This window comes from Nymphalis io, chromosome Z (genome assembly GCF_905147045.1).
Source record: "Nymphalis io chromosome Z, ilAglIoxx1.1, whole genome shotgun sequence".
In the NCBI taxonomy this organism is placed as follows: domain Eukaryota; kingdom Metazoa; phylum Arthropoda; class Insecta; order Lepidoptera; family Nymphalidae; genus Nymphalis; species Nymphalis io.
In genome coordinates this window covers 641,073-659,131 of record NC_065918.1, presented here as the reverse complement: position 1 = coordinate 659,131, position 18,059 = coordinate 641,073, and the positions used below count along the sequence as shown (strand labels likewise).

The following is an 18,059-nucleotide window of genomic DNA, read 5'->3' as shown; positions in this document are numbered from 1 at the left end:
TTTCAGAAAATAAACAATAATACAATTAGTATTTTTTTATATTTTAACTTTATGTGCAGAAACATGTATTCATTTCATTTATTGAATTTTTCAGTCGTATCTCAAAGGCACAAAAGAGTAAGACTCGTATAACAATTTCCAATTTCTATTGTAGTAGTCCCTCGGGATATTCTAGTACTCTTAGCACAAGAATGAATTAGCTTAAGAAACAGAGGTAACATTGAAATAGTATCATTCGAATAAAAACCCTTGGTATATATAAACTATCGAATTATTTTAGTAAAAAAAACTTTTAATAGATTCCTTTGCATTACAGGAACAGCAATTTTAATAATAATACCTCAGAATACTAACTAAAACTACGTTACGCCAATTATGAATACTAAACTTTATTGTCATTTTCTGTAAAATTTGCACAGCTATACGGACCCCAGCGTTCTCCCTAAAGTTGGCTGGGATAAGTCGCATCATTAGTTGACGCTGAACTAGATCGGTTCGAACTCACCTTACTTAAGTTTAAGCAACATTTAGTAGTGCCAAGTCGAATTTCTTTGTAAATTAACCCTTAATCATGTTAATACACTAATATATAATTATTGCGTGTTAGTGTGGGTATTGTATGAGTTAGTTATTTTATCAGTGTCAGCTGATCGTACATACGTCGTATTGTATTTATACAGTTTTATAAAAAATAATAGCAACCACTATTTACAGTCCATGACATCAAGCTGTTAAGTTAATGGTAATTCTCACTAGCTATAACTCTTTGAAATACAATAATATGAGATATTAGCTGTCAGCCGCGACTCCATTCGCGTCCTGTAGATCTTGAAACCATAAAACCCGTAATGTATGCTATTATGTTATGTCTATTATCCAGGTCCCAGGCTATTCTATTTCAAAGTTTATTACGATCTTTGCAGTGGCGGATTCGTGATGTGCCAACAAATTGACAGACAGTGTAAAGCTAGTCACATTTATAATAATATTTTGATTATTATTGGACTGTAAAATGTCTAGATATATGCTCGATATTCTGCAACTAATATAAAAATTGTGCCCAAAATTTAAATAAGAATATTTAGCTGAAATTTTCTGTTCAGTGTCAAGTGGATTAAGTTATATTAGTTCCTTTACATAGCGTCTAACAAAGGCAAACAAAACGTTGCGTGGATTAGCGTCGTTTATCTAATACAAGTGTATGAGTGCTCTACTATATCATAATTACTAAATATGTGATGTGTATTTGTGTGTGTGTGTGTGTGTTATACACGCCAGTACGTTGTTATTTCTGCAGTAAGTTTAGTAACAAAGGATATTTCCTTTGTTACTTAAATTTAAACACATTGAACATAATTTTATTAGTTTTAAATGGGGATATTTATTAAAAAAATATATCTACATCAACAATAACTCATGTTGCAATGCGATTTTGTTAAATTATCTTAGTTTAGAAATGGGTAATGTTCAGAAAATGATATCTTTTTCTGAACATCATCCTATCTCATATCTATCAATATTATTAATTAAAGGTCCGGTAAGAACAACTAAACATAATGATTTTGAAATAAAAGTTACGCATTTTTCAAATAACTATAACGTCACTTCGCGTTATTTTAACAAATCATTTTTTTTTAATTAACTAATGCAGGCTTTTCCCACCATGTGCGTGCCTTCCTTCACGTTTAACTTAATTTCGATGTTAGTATTACTTTTAATAATGTAATTATTATTGTGTTTATAGAGTTATAAAAACTTTAACAAATAAGTGTTTCTTATACTATATACAAATTCTACTATTTTTTATATTTTACATTTAAAAAAATATTGGAATTTATGGCATTTTAAAAATATTTGTCTATATATCCTTATATAAATGTTTGTTTTCTAAAGCGAATTAACATTCGATTATAATTAGGTACAGTTTCAATTGTTATTAGTACAAGAACTATGTATGTTACCAAAAAATATAAGAAATCGAGATAACATAAATTTGAACGACATGACCCAACTATTTTCATTATCTAAAATGTTTCGGAGAAAAATGTTTCATATCAAAAGACAGTAATAAAACAATTATAAAAGACCGGTACTCACCGTACTTCTAATTAAAGTACTCGTAATTGAAAACAACGCTCATATTACTTTACGGGATATTAAAACGGTTAGAATTCATAGCATCGCGCTGATTTAAGTTATTTGTAAATAGTATATTATTACATACGAGGTAAACTACCTCATATTTAATATTAATGATTGTTGAATAAAGTTTTGTTTAACAGTAGCCTACGTATCTAACTAAACGGCCATACTTATGCGTTGGGCCAATAACTCTTTTATTGGGTTTTTCTGTCAGAAAATTCTCAGTAGCAGCCCGGAGTCTGGAAGTTGAAAGTCGGTTGTGCGGCTGAACTATTTTCGGTCGTGTCGAATTGCAGTCCCATTGGATTGTGAGAGCTAGGGAATAGAGAGTGCACCTGTGTATTATTATTATTTTAGGTTAAGCAATTTGGTTTTGTTTTGAGTTTTTATTTTTCATTTTAAAACAACTTTAAAGCATACGTCCTAAATATATGTGCTTAGATCAAATTTAAAAGAATACTTTATATTACAAGAATATAAATATAATTACATACTTAATTTTATAAATACTCGGGTTTTCTTTGGATATTTGAGGATATTAAGTGATTAATGAAAGGAAAGCTCCTTTACTGTTCAAACACTTGTTGCGCCAATCGTCTCGCCATCTGGACTTGGCGAACAGCCCATTCAGAAGTAGTTTGGGCGTTTATCGAATTAGTTTCTTATTTTATTAAGCTATCTCTGCTTCAAAGCACATTTATAAGGCGGAATGGCAAAGTCTCTTAAGTAACAATATAATTCATTTGTCGTTGTTCGTCAAGGCAACATTAATTCAAATTTTTTATTCAATTAATAATCGAATGATTATCCGACAATAATAACCAATGTATTTCTATTACAAACATATAAAAAACCCACTTGTAAAACATAATGTATCTTTATATTATGTATTAAATCAATGATATCCGTAAAATCGATAAATCCCAGTATATAATTTACACTGCGTTACATTATTATTTTAATTAAATGATTTAATAATAATTAATAGTTTATTATATTATTCCTACGAAATTAAAATCCTAACACACTCGTACGACACAGCAATGAAAAGCTACGATCGTATTTTTTCGTTTAGTAGTGTGTTAATTTACTTAGATGTGAACTTACTTGAGTCGTGCTTGACTCGCTACTAGATTTAATTGTGATTGACGGGGTTCTACATTAATCCGTATTACAAAGTATTTGTCAGTAATTCATGGATAATATTCTGTTTATGACAATTTTTAGCTTCAAAACTTTCAAATTGTCGATGCTTCTGCGAATATATTGGCAGAAAAACCTTAAAGATTTTCTTTGGCCCAATTGAACCGAGGATCTTAAGATTCGCAGTCTTATAAGTCGGTAATTAAGCTCTCGAGGCATTTAAGTTAAATACATAATCATACGGTACAGCCATTTCTTCTTTCAAATAAGGTTTGGAGCTTATACCTATGCTCTATTCCACTATAAATCTGTTACAGAATTTCCTTACGATTTTCTTATCAACACTAAATGGAAAATATTTTTCCTTTTATATTTTCTTTTACATACACACACACACACACACAAATTAGGTTGTTATCTATTTTGCTTCAATGAAAAATACAAACCAAATAACATATTTATTTACAAACAAACAAAATTAATTAACGCCGTAACTTTATCCTTAAAGAATCGTTCAAATATATTATTTTAAGCATTCACGTTGCAAAAACATATCTCAATATTTGCGTGTCAACATGACCATATAAAAAAACACCTTCGTTCTTGCGTGACTGCAGGAGGATTGTTACTATATTATATAGTGGTATAATTATCATTTAGTTTAATCTAGAAGCTGTGCCAATGGCTTATAGTTTATATTTGCGTGAATATAACTCGACTAATGTTTATTTTTGTTCGCAGAGGTTCAACTAGCTATAATAGCTTTGTGCGCATATTATTTTCACGTTAATTATTCCAACTTTCATTACAAACTATGAATTTAAAATTAACACCTTATTGTTTAAAGTAACGCTACGAAAACCTAAACGAATGATGAGTGAATATTCATCTTCATTCATTCGTATAATGTTTTAATGGATATATGAATTTATTATTAATATATTCCTTTGACGGGCTTAGAATTAGATCATTTCTGTATATGATTGGTTGTACAAATACATATATATGCATGCAATGAGTATTATTAGTAATTTATTAGTAATGTCCTCCAGACCGATTTCGGCCACGGCGGCCAATCTCAAGGGAGATTAGCCGACTACGTAGGAGATATTATAGCGCACAAGTTTGTGCAAACACAGGTGCACTCTCTATTCCCTAACTCTCATAATCCGATGGGATGGCAATCCGATACCATCGGAAAGAGTTCAGGCGCAGGACCAACGGCTTTACGTGCTTTCCGAGGCAGAGAGTGAACACAATTCCAACTTCCAGACTCCGGGCTGCTACTGAGAATTTTCTGACAGAAAACCCCAATAACTTTTTATTGGCCCGACCTAGGAATTGAACCCATGACCACCGCGTCTGCGACCAATACGGATGGACTGTAACCAAGTGTGTGTGCAAACATCAAACATCAGGTCCACCCTTTGTTCTCTTATTCTCGGAGTCTACTGGGATGACAATCTGGCACGATCTCAAAGAGATAAGGTATAAGACCCACGACTAAACATGGCATGCCATTATAAAATGTTCTCTGACAATATATTTTTTGACGATTAAATAGAAAAAACTTTTATTGTTTAATTGTTGTTGTTATACGATTTTCTGAGTACATTAATATTTATTATTTTTAAATCAATACGTTGATTAAAAGCTAATAATATTACGTCAAGTCTTACTTTTTAAGACCTTAGTATTATACGTATAGAATGCTTATGCTTAGTAAATATAAATTATCACGAGCCTATTTTTTAGAAGAAAAAACATTGACAAAATTTTCACTCGTAGAAGCGTATAAGCAAACTATATAAGATACAAAACATTAATTACTAATTTTAATATTTATTAGGATCATATAGGAACATTTAAACGTGGTCTCACGTTTGAGGAAATCTCTAAATAAATTATTTATAAGTCTTTCACAAGCAATTATAGCTTAAATTGTTTGATTGTCTTGTTGGCTTAGTAGCTAGAGGCTTTCACCCCAGTTCACCCCAGTTTTGGCAAATAGAGTTGCTGGTCTCCTCCACTGAACACCGTAACCATAACTTGTAAGAACATCTCACAGCTTTAACAAAAAAGCATAACCTTAAAACTAAAAATCCCGTAAATGAGCGAATGAAAGTCAAAAAATTAAGGTAAGAACCTCAGCTCCCGCCCGGATTTGATCAAAGATTTTCGGTTAAGAGTCACATGACCTGTTCACAAAAGCATATCGATTTCTGCTTGTGATAATGAAATAGTTAAAAATGGATGTAGTATTTGTATTATAATTATTTATAATTTATTTTGAATAATAGGTCAAAAGTATCAATTTACACAAACTGTTTTAACGTCAGTTAATAAAATGTTATATCAGATATAATGCCGGCGGAGCCCTGAGCCGGACGCCTTCCTAATGATATTTATCAGATACTAAAGTCACTCTCAATGAAGTTACCATGAGTCCCGGGAGTGCACTGGCGCATCCGATCTAATATTTGAAGCATAAAATTGAATTTCAGAGTTTAAATATTACATTTCTTTGACCGATATATTCCTATGATTGACTTAACAGTTTTAGTTTTAAACAAAACAAAAATAGAAGAAGTAGCAGTACGGTAATCATTATATATTAGAATCGCAAGACGTTTTGTTTGCCTCATACAAGAAGAAATCTTGGTCAGCATGGTCTGCTGTATAGAATGCTATCTTTTACTAACTGTTTTAGAGATACTATAGATATCTTTAACGATAATATCAGGGCCATTAAAAAGAAAATGTCTACACAAATGGGTTAATTTTTAGTTCTGTTTTGCTTTTTAGTTATTTATTTTTATTTTATAGGTGATAGTTTTTATAAGTTTTCTTATGTTTGTTCCAATGTTACGCTGTAATTACTAGCTAATGTATTTTTTTTTTGCTTTTAAGCCCTCATATAAGCATGTAATGTCCACATCGAGAAGACTCAATTGTAAATATTTTCAGTTAAATGTATTATTGTATGTCATGGTTGATTGTATAATTGTAGTCAGTGTTGTGGACTAAATAAAAAAAAAAGATAAGTAGTAGAGTAGAGTAGAGTTTGCAAATATGAGTGTATTATGGACATAGTATTAGGAATGTTAAGATTTAAGTGCTCTTCGAAACGCGGAAGACAATATATGGCGACATCTGTTCTCGAAATTGCACAGATTACTACCACAGCAATATAAATGCTGTATGACGGTAGAATGACTTATTAGAAGGCGAGATTACCACCTAGATGCCTTAGTAGGCTAAGGCGGTAAGTAATATCACGGTAACGCATAGCACCACCAGTATTTGAAACATAACTTCGGCGTAGATTTCATTTTATAGATACTGCAATGGACTATACTGCAATGCAACTCGTATTAACGAGCAACTGCGAACTGGTTTAACTTAATTCTTTTAATTGGAGGCTTTAAATTTTGACTTATCACGTGTCACATAATTATATATTTTTCCTCTTATATAACTTTAATGCACATGTAAATAGAAATAGTATATGCGTTGACATCGGTTTATATGTATGTACTTCAATAGGAGATTTCCAACAATTGATGTGTGCACATGGCAGGTTCAACAGGTCTTGTTTGATCAGAGCTCTCGAATCGCTAGATACATTGTATGAATGTTACATAAAGAGGAATTCAATGCTTTACAATAAACTGACCTCGATTTAATCGTAGTCATTGCGTGTACTATATATATATTAAATTATAAAAAATTTGTTAAATTTAAAATTTAAATTATTCTGAATTGAAACCAATTGAACGACATCTTAATTAATATTACTAAATAAATTCGGTGCGACTTTTTTGAAAAGTGTTACGAGCCTGTAACTTATCTCATGCCCAAGATTAAACGAAAATATCGTGTAACACGGATATATTGTACAATTTTAGCGAATTATTATTCTTTCAATGTAATATTCTTCAAATTGACTGCCTCGTTGGTCGTTGGTCTTGTGGTTAGATGTAAGGCCCTAGACCCAGAGGTCCTAGGGTCATTTCCCAAGTCGGGCCACAGAAATTTATTTAGTTTTTCTGTCAGAAAATTCTCAGTAGCAGCCCGGAGTTTGGAAGTTGGATGTGTGTACATTCCCTTAGCTCGGAAAGCACGTAAAGCCGTTGGTCCTGCGCCCGAATTCTTTCCGGTCGTGTCGGATTGCCGTCTCATCAGATTATGAGAGCTAGGGAATAGAGTGCACCTGTTTTTGTGCACACACTTGTGCACTATAATATCTCCTGCGCAGTTGGCTAACCTCTCTTGAGATTGGCCACCGCAGAATAAATCGGTCTGGAGGACATTATATTATTCTTCAAATGCCCTTATGAGGAAACAAGGTTTTTGGCAGCAGTAAAACATGGGTAGCCTGCTACTATAAAATATTCGTTTAGTGCATGATTACGTTTTTTATTTCAAATTAGACCCCATCCTCGAATACATAAATCAGACTTGTTAAATTTGTTGAAACTCATACAACTAGTGACATAAACTTATCTGATCTTTTTGAAAATAAACATTGGTATAACCGACCCTATACTTTTCTAAGCGAAAATCGTTTCTGCGACCTTGTCTTTATCAACAGGTATCCTGCATACACACGCTTTCATCAAATTGTAAAGGTAAATCTAAATATACTCTGTTGAATATTTATTGGCCGTAAGCCAAGAAACTTGTTGCAGAAAAAGGCTTTCCCTATATTTATAAAGTTTATGCTAAATATTTTTAAATATTTCATCATCATACGATGTACCCCACAAAGTAATTTTGTAAAGGGGCATTTCATTATAAGCATTTCTCGGAGCACATAATGTTCTATAATGAGTATAAAAGTGTGTTTAGGGAAAACATTAAACTTTTCACACTTAAACGAAGACTAGTGGGAACTACTTCTCACTTCTTCGAACTACTACAAATGGTAGAGCGTACCAGCATATTGAACACGTTCTAAGCCATTCTGGTACGATATCCTAGGAGACCCTCTGGTCTGGAGTCACTCCGAGCCGCGATGGCTTAAATTTCTAGGCAGATTCTGTAGCTTCCGTCTGGTAACGCTTAAAAGGTTAATAAAAGCCAAAAGCAAAATGAAATAACATAGTCATATAAAAAAAACGCCAACGAGTTTGTGTTGGTTGTAAACAGCTACTGGCTTATCCTCAATCCCATCAAAATTTAATTAGGTTATCTAATCAATTATTTATTATTCTTAATAATAAATAAATCGCCCGTACCGTACAATTTCTAATTGAAATTAATACTATTAATTATTTATTTCATAAAGCTATTCTAGATACTTCATAATTGATGGTCAAATTAATTAGTAAATACATTAAATGAAGCTTGTTTCACGCTAAGTCTGACATAGAACCTGTCTCATGTCTGAGAAACAAAGGGCTGTGGCAGTGGAAAATGCTGCGCTTCAGCATAAGCGACCCAAAAATTAGCTTCAAATTCAAGTTTATATATTCATGTCCTTCAAATTGAAATATATAAGTAAATCGTTTTTTATATTTGTGGAATATGTAAAATTTGTGACAGATAAACAATTACCGCTTATAATAAAATACATAAAACGAAATATGAAAATGATAACAAAAAATTACATTGAATCCGAGTATCTATAAATCTGATGATGTTTTGACCAAATTTAATTAAAAACTAGAAATAAGTACAGGAGGACAAGATGGTTTGGAAAATCTCCGACGAGAAATATAAGAGGAGAGACTAATATATTTCTCCCATCAATTATATCTTTAAATGATTTGATGAATCTTGATATAAAAATTAATAATAATATTAAAAATATAATTTTTTTATTTATTACTTAACTTTGTTAAAATTAAAAGCCTAGTTGCCGTGTAAAGAACTTCATAGTGACGATGAAAAATTTTCAAGTTATCCGTTTAGGATGCCCTGCGATGGGTTTATACATGATAATAAAAATATATATAACACAAACAAAAGCGAACTTAACTAGGGCATAATATAATAAAGTTGAAGAGGTTGTCTCATTGATCGCGCTAATGTCAAAATCTAGCCTTCCGATTTAAAAAACTCTTCGCGTTAAATAGCCTATTGAAGTGTCAATGTTAATTATATGCCATCATGATTCATGCGGGTAGAGCAATATCAAAATTGTATTAAACTGCTATATTGTACTTAATATTGTCACATATCATATTGTCCCTGGTTTGTGTGAAATGCGACGTGCATACTTAATGCATGCATAAATAATTTGCAATTGTTGCTTCTGTGACATTTTTTTTTTTTTGAACAGCCGTTGTAATGTTTTTTTTTTGATCATCGAATAATTATTAGAAATTAACGGGTTTATGTATATAAGTGTTGTTTAAGTTTTGATTGTTTCGTACGTCAAATCAATGTGGACAGAAATAGACAATATGTTCATAAGTAAGGTTTTCAGTTCATGCACGTACAAAAACTAATTAACAGTATTGTATAATGCAAAATTCACAGACAATCGGGTATGATTATTTTCGTTAATGATGAATTTTGAAGCATTCAATGTTACTGTATCGTTATTATTATTCGATATTGTATACACCACGCGAGAAACAAAAGATGAATATCATTGATTTACATAATAATTAATCAAAAAGCCGAGATGGCCTAGTGGTTAGAACGCGTGAATCTTAACCAATGATGGTGGGTTCAAACCCGGGCAAGCAGCACTGAATTCTCATGTGCTTAATTTGTGTTTATAAAACATCTCGTGCTTGACGGTAAAGGAACCTGCATGTGTCTAATTCTATTGAAATTATGCTACATGTGTATTCTACCAACTCGCATTGGAACAGCGTGGTGTAATAAGCTCTAAGCCTTCTCCTCAAAAGGGCGAGAAGGCCTTAGCCCGGCAATGGAACATTAACAGGGCGTTACTTTAGTTTTACATAATAAATATTTAGTTTTACATAATAAAATAATATTTATATATATTATAAATAACCAACGATATATTAACTGTATAATATATTAACTGTATGGTAGTTATTTTTAATTTTGCTTAACATATACATACTTATTTAAATGTTTATTGTAATCAGTTATATTATATCACAGTTCGATATTCGATTTTGAAATATGTAGGTCCATATAAAGAGCCTCAGTTATAAACCGAGGGCTATTTTTATCCAAAATAATTGTCAATTTGTTAGAAAAATACAGCGTCCCTTGTTCTCATGGGGCAACATTGATATCGAAGTAAATATTTATTAGTATATTGCTACGGTTAGAGCAAAATGACGTATATAAAATTTAGTTTCAATATAAAGCTAAGCGAGGAGATCCATTGATTAAAATATATTTTGAATCTGAACCGAAGGCTTAAAACAGTGCAAATCCAGTGGGAGTTTTAAATTATTTGTAACTTAAGTTGATGTCCACTTGACCGACTTTGGCCAAGACGACCAATCTCAAAAGAGATTTGCCAATTGCACAGGACACATTATAGTGCACAAGTGTGTGTGCAGGAAAAACAACGGCTTTACGTGCTTTCTCCTTGTCTCGACACGGAAGTACCTCGGAAAGTATTCAAACTTCCAACTTTACTGGTGGTAGGGCTTTGTGCAAGTTCGTCTGGATGGGTACCACCTACTCATCCGATATTCTACCGCAAAACAGCAGTACTTGGTATTGTTGTATTCCAGTTTGCAGGGTGAGTGAGCCCGTGTAATTACAGGCATAAGAAACATAACATCTTAGTTCCCAAGATTGGTGGCACATAGTCGATGTAAGCGACGGTTAACATTTCTTACAAAGCCAATTTCTATGGGCGTTGGTGACTACTTACCATTACGTGGCCCATATGCTCGTCCGCCTTCCTATTTTATAAAAAAAAAAAAACAGACTCAGGGCTGATACTGCTACGACCTGACCTGCGGGCGGCCAACCATATATTAATCACAATTTTGATGTTAATCCCCATTATCACTCTTACGCTAGTGTGGTCATAAAGATAAAATTTGTAATTTTCAAGTTATAACCAGTTTTCACGACTAACTGCATTTCGAACGAGATTTCCTCCCAGGAGTCCCAAATTATTCACATACTCTATTTTCACGCCCTACATTCGCCCATTAATTTGTTGCCGGATAAATAGTTAATTTTTCGGACTCCACAATACATACTCCTACGTAGTCCATTCCATTTATTAATGTTAAATAATAATTATTTTTTATATCAAACGTACGATTATTACTAGAATTTTTGAAGAAATTTCGCCAGTTGAAGGCTCAGGATACATAAATCTCAACCAATATCGCGAGTTCAATTCCAAGCATGCACTACTGAGTTAACGTTCTTGCATAATTTGCGCTGTCCTGCCACATGTGTACTTGACCCAGAGATCCTATGATTAAACCTTTATTGGTTATCTATGTCGAGAAATACTCCATAGCAGTCCTCCTGACTGCTCTGGAAATTTACATAATGTGACATTTACAGGCTGTTTGCCACTATTATATATTCCAACTGTTAAAATCCAGGACATTAAATGGATGGAACTTGCTTTTGACATATCCAGAAATAGCATTTCATTTGCATTAGTAAAAGCTAACTTGTAACACAGATATATGACCAGTGTTAAATGTGGACGGTTGCTAACATTCTACGAAACGGTATGTATATTACACGATTTAACTGTCAGGCAACGTGACTCTCAGTAAGAGAATTTTGACGTGTTCGAATAATTGAGATGGACATATAACATAGGTTGAGTAAGAAGGTATTTTTGAAAATTCATCCCTAAGAGAGATTAAATATTTTATATAATAAAAGTAAGTATGGAGGTTCATATATTTTTTTTTAATTTAGGAAATGGGAAATTGCTTTTCATTGTCACTTTATACTCGCACTAGGTAGTTGTATGAGCATTTATGGAGTATTAATCCCTGAATATCTCGGATTCAAAAATAAAAACGTGTAATATTTTTTTTTTATATTTAACTTTACATTAGAAATATTAAAACTTTTTTATTAGATCATAATGCTATTCAATAGTCAGTTTTTGATCAATTTGAGCAAGAACTTCTATTTAATGTTAAGTTTAGCTGTAATTGGTATATACTTTGTAACACTATTTTTATATACTTATTAAGAAAATTTATTTCTTAGTATATAATATTGGCTTCCTCATCAAGAAATTAAATAAATAAATAAATAAATAAATTAGTATTTTTTTGTTTTTAAAATCATAATGGGATAAATCTATATCGAAATAAATACAAATCTGGTACAAAACTGTAGTTTTAAAGATTCGATTTCGATAAAACTCTGGTGATAGGACCAATTCAGATTACCTGGATAGGCCATCGTATATTTTAAATTCCGAAACCCTCAGTGATAATATTAAGGTTAGTATTCGACAATGTTAAAAAATGCTTTTATATTTTAATGTTAATATAATTTATTAATGTTATAAATAAACGAAATGTTCTTAACGTGATTTTGTTTTGAAATACAATTTTCGGCTCTCGTGAATTCCCGGACTAAGTTATAACGTTTGACAATTCAATTCCTGATAAGCCGATTCAACAAAACAAAAAAAAAATTGTCATTTTAAATTAGCCAATAGTAACAATTTTTTGGTAATATACGAATAATATATATATTTGTTTGTATAAGTTTGTTTGTGTTTTAGCGAAATTGTAGCTATATAAGCTACCACTAGTAGTACATAATGTAAATATATTATTTGTGCTTCAAAGAGTTATTATATATGATTATAAATATTTTATTCGCCGAGAGCAGGGCATAGGAACAAATGGGAGCTACCGTTCATTCATTATTACTGCCTCGGTTTCAACCATAAATAGGCACCCGAAAGTATAAATCGTTAATAAAACTGTTAGGATTTATCTTAAAACTATATTACGAAATTGCAAGCCTATTTTTGTTTTTTTTTTTTTATTTCATTTATTTTAAAGAGGGTTTTTTCTTGAAGAAAATGCCACCCTCATAGTGCTTACAGAACATTAAACTTTTCACATTGCTTAATTACATCATTCATGTCATAGCGTTTACATCATTCTTAATAAGATCGTTCACTAGCTTGTACAAAACTTTCGCTGGTTCTGATGTTGGGTCAGCGAGGACACTGTTACATGCCCCCACCTCTCCGCAATAATTAATTAAACGTAAAAAATATATTCTATCAGCTTCGTTTCGAGCACACTCCATTATTTCATGATACGTGTCTTCTATGATATTACATAACTGCAATTAGGTGAGGGTGTTTTACCCATAAGGAAACCAAAGTTATTTAATGGAATGGAATTTCAAAAACGGACCCATTGAAAAAAAAATATGAAAGTATAAGTACAGTACAAGTCACATTGTGATATTGTGTATACGAGTACGATACCTGATATCTTCGCCTACTTATGGTCGATTTTGATAGATAATTTTATTGAATACTTTTAAGAGCTGGAAAAACACTACCTTTAATGATAAAATAAAAGTGGAAAATTAAGGAAACACTTGCTATATTTTTAAAATAAATTTTACTTTTAAAAATTATTAAGTTTCACTATTTTTTTTCTTTATCAGGCATGTATCGAAATGGACGTAATCTACACACCACCGGATACGACGATACGTACCCATGAACATGAAATCAACCCACGTGTTGTCGAATTACCACCGCGGCATAGTACACGGGCTCAGTTACCCCAGATACCACCTCAAAGGGTACGCTCGTCACAACCACCACACACTATCCCGTCTGTTCATATCAGTCGAGGTTCGTCCGAACCAGGTTCTTCAAGGGGATCCTCACAGAATAATATACCACCTGCTATCCCGGGCCCCTCCTCACAGAGTTCCGCGCCACAATCTGACGGCGACGATGATAATACTCTAGAAAGTCTCCAGAAAAACATAGAAATTCTGGAGACATCTTTCAAAATGAAAAAGGAAGATGTCGCCAAAATCTCTGTAGATCTGAGAGAGTCGCGTACGCGCAGACTGAAAAGGGCCGGGAAACGTATTTTAAGGTAAACATTTAATTTGGTAGCCTTTACTATTAGTCATACAAACGTACGTATAAAGAACAATCAATATTTAGTAATAAAGTATAAAAATAAGTAATAAAAGAGAAGTATTATGTGAGCATATTAAAAATATTGTCACAGCCATAAAACAAAAACTGTGTTAAAAATTATTCCCTTTTTTTCTTGTAGGCTTAAAAATAAATATAAGATAAATAGATACAAGAAATAGAAAATAGGTATAAGATTTTATTTTATAATCACATACTATCAGTGAGTTGTTTCTGGATTACTATAAAAGTTAGCAAAGTCTTGATCAATTTATTTTTTCTTACAGTCGGGGCTTGTCATTGGGTAGTAAGACCGAAATCATAGCACGACAGCAGTCAGCCAAACAATCAGCTTTAAGCGCAATGAGAAGTTTTATGCGTCTGGGTCGCCGGCACCGTAGCACAGGTGATGATGGGCAGCTCCTTTTGGACATGCCTGGAACATCCACTGATATGGAAAGAGGGATGAGCCAGACCTCATTATCGTCTGATGATAATGTATTAATAGAGACTTCACAACCCCGCTTACCTACTACTATTTCAAGAGCAAAGAGCATGTAAGTATTTACTGTTCTTTTACTGTACTGTTTTTATGTCCGAATTATAGAGCTAAGGCATATTCTTTATTCGAGGAGAAGCTTCAATCTTTTCCTTCAGAGCAGAGCAGGGTGTGCCTCGGCCATCTTGCTGGAGACGTCAGCACAATTCCGAAAATAACAGTCATGCTGAGTTGAAAATCAAAAAAAAAACAATAGTGATGGTTATCGAAAATAATATTATCGAAAATATATTTATCAAAGAAAACGATTAAATAAATATGGAGTAAAATAAATAGAAACATAGTTTCGTTTTTAAAATAAAAATATACTTCACTTTGATATTCCCGAATCGCTAGAGTATGTTTTAAAGTAAATATTATCCTTTTTGTTCTCTGTAAAGTCTCGTAAGTAAATAAAGTACAAGTAAAAGTGGGACATTTACTTAGTCTGTTAATGTGGCACTGCTCGATATTCTCTGAAATTAAAATACTTATAAGTACCGCTCATATTAATGCTAATAATAACAAGCGATACCTTACATGTAGCCTTATAATACTGAACGAAACAACATTATATAATTAATCGAACGAAGAAAGGGTAAGGTTTTTCTATCGAACAAATAATTAAGCTGCCAACTGAAGCGAAGGCTGATCGCCTTGTTAACTCTAACACAATTAAGACAAAACAACAATAGCTCTTATTGTTATTATTCTACAGAACCAATTTTATCTTGTCTATAATCTACCCGAGACTATTTGCTGTTAAATAAATGTTCCAAAGGTGTGACGTTATTTTACAGATCACATACTAGGAAATATACAGGAAAGTTCCATTATTATAATCATATTTTTTTTAGGATTCGTGCTATGATAGAAGATACATCTGAAAAAGCGGCCCTTAAGTCTGAAGACTTTCAAGTCTGCATCACGATAATTGAGGCTAGGCAGTTGGCTGGCCTGAACATGGACCCGATGGTTATGATTAAAGTCGGCGAAATGACCAAATTCACAAGCGTTAAGGAGAGCACAAACTGTCCATATTACAACGAAGTAAGTATCTTCCAGTATAACTACATTTTATATTTTGCAGATTTGACCGCTCAAAGCATTTGTTTTTAAGATTAGGGGTAACATGCAGACAAACACAGCTTTACTGAAGTGTGGATAGTCAGACCCATTACTCTAATTAAGAAAGGATTAATGCACACTTTGTTGGTACTGCTCAGAAAACAAAGGAGGGATTCCATGTTACTAGGCTAATTGTCGACGTCACAAAGCATCAGAATACATTATCCTGAATTTATAAATACATTATTTATGAAACTTAGGTTTGTTGTATGACAGTTCGGAATTTAAAAACAGTTATGGTCCAGACTAGAAATCATTCAAAATGAGCTCAAATGCTAAGCGTGATGGATTTCAACAACAAAATTTAACGCTTCGATGACTTTGACGGCACATTTTCAATCTGTTTGTTTTTACACTCCCTTATAAATACAATATTATTAACATTTATTTTTGTCAACAGTACTTCGTATTCGACCATCACATGCCACCGTTAGTTCTGCTGGACACGATCATAGTTATAACGGTAAGGTCTAGACAATAAATTATATAATAACACATAATTTCTAGTAAATGTAGGTACCGTAAATAGAAAGCAATGCGAAAATGCTCAACTCAGTTTGCTAAGCGTTCGTGTAACATCAGCAACATGATAACGTCTAGTATTCAAAAATGAATTATAAAACGCAAGCGATCTTTAAGTATGTATTGTATTTGGCTAATATCACTTACAAATAAGAAAATGCTTTGCAATATTTAATGAACAATTGTATTGACAAATATATTATATCTACGAAAAAAATATAATTAAACAAAAACAAAACTATTCTAATAAATGTAATCAAATTTAATCAAAATGAAATAAAAATCAACTTGTAAAACAAACATCGTTTTGAAATTTAGTCACAATTTTTGCTCGTTCATCGTTATTAGTTAGATCAGTAGGAATTGCAAGCTTGGAATATGGTATTAGTAATTTATCTGTTTCATTTTCCAACCGCCAAAATTTATTCAAATTTCATATTATAAATGGTTAATTAAGTGCTTTTTTTTAAATATTAAATCATAATATGTATAAAAGTAAAGCAGCGTTTAATGATAGTTAGGGGTGCCCCTTCAGAGGAACGCATTTTAGAGAACCAGAGATTGTTGCCCCATCGGGCACACGCACACACAATCCCCCCGCCCAAAGCCACTTGGGTCAATTCGAAACAAGAGCATACACAAAGAAAGAAACAATAAAGTAATATTATATAATAGCTTAATCTATCAATCTAACGAGAATCGGTCGGCCTCTCAAATATGTATACATATATTTTGTATTAGTACATTACCCTGAACATGGATATCATAATTGGGATTCCTAGAATTCCTAGAATCTTCATTATGATAGCAATAGCTACAATAATTTATAATATTACGTGTCGCTTAAATTGCTTAAGTTATACTCTATCTTAAGTTATAATCTTCCACAATTTGTGGTATAATAAGCTTTACAGCAGAATCAGCATTTTACACAATAGATGACCGAGTAACGATGACTTATTCACCTCACAATCTAAACCCGTAATAAGGCGCTCACTGCCTTGGTGCTGTGTTCATAAATTATTACCCAAAACCCGGTAGTCCCAAGGACATTGACCTGATTTATAGATAATTATTTTTATTCCGCATGATACCTTTTAGTTACAACTTTATTAGCTTTGCAGTAATAAATACAGACTATAACTTATTCTTAACAGTAACAACCTGAAAAGATCCCACTGCCGAGCAGAGCTCCTCTTCTTTTCTCTTATCTTGGAACTTATTCCACCACGTTGCTCCAATGCTGGTTGGTGGAATCACATGTGGCAGATTTATATCCGACACATATAGGTTTCTTCACAATGTTTTTAATGAAACAATTGATCTAATTTTTTGGCGCTCTATTTAATAGACTGAAAATATCCCATTGCTGTGCAAAGGCCACCTCCCCTCTTAACAATAACTACTAAGCCTAAAACCTACTAGGACTAAAGCCTAGTTCACAATCCACTTATAGTTCATAATACGTGGCAGAATTTCACCCAGCCCATGCAGGTTCTCCACAATGTTTTCCTTCGACAA

At 32.5% G+C, this 18,059-nt stretch overlaps 1 protein-coding gene across 1 annotated transcript in view; it reads left to right on the top strand.

The window, feature by feature from the left end:
- The window catches only part of LOC126780582 (otoferlin-like), a 57,359-nt gene that overhangs the window by 11,996 nt on the left and 27,304 nt on the right, over positions 1 to 18,059 (top strand). The window contains exons 3-6 of the mRNA XM_050505179.1: positions 13,861 to 13,963; positions 14,069 to 14,306; positions 15,746 to 15,938; positions 16,417 to 16,479. Coding sequence (XP_050361136.1) covers positions 13,861 to 13,963; positions 14,069 to 14,306; positions 15,746 to 15,938; positions 16,417 to 16,479 — 597 coding nt within the window. The remainder of the gene's footprint in view (positions 1 to 13,860; positions 13,964 to 14,068; positions 14,307 to 15,745; positions 15,939 to 16,416; positions 16,480 to 18,059) is intronic.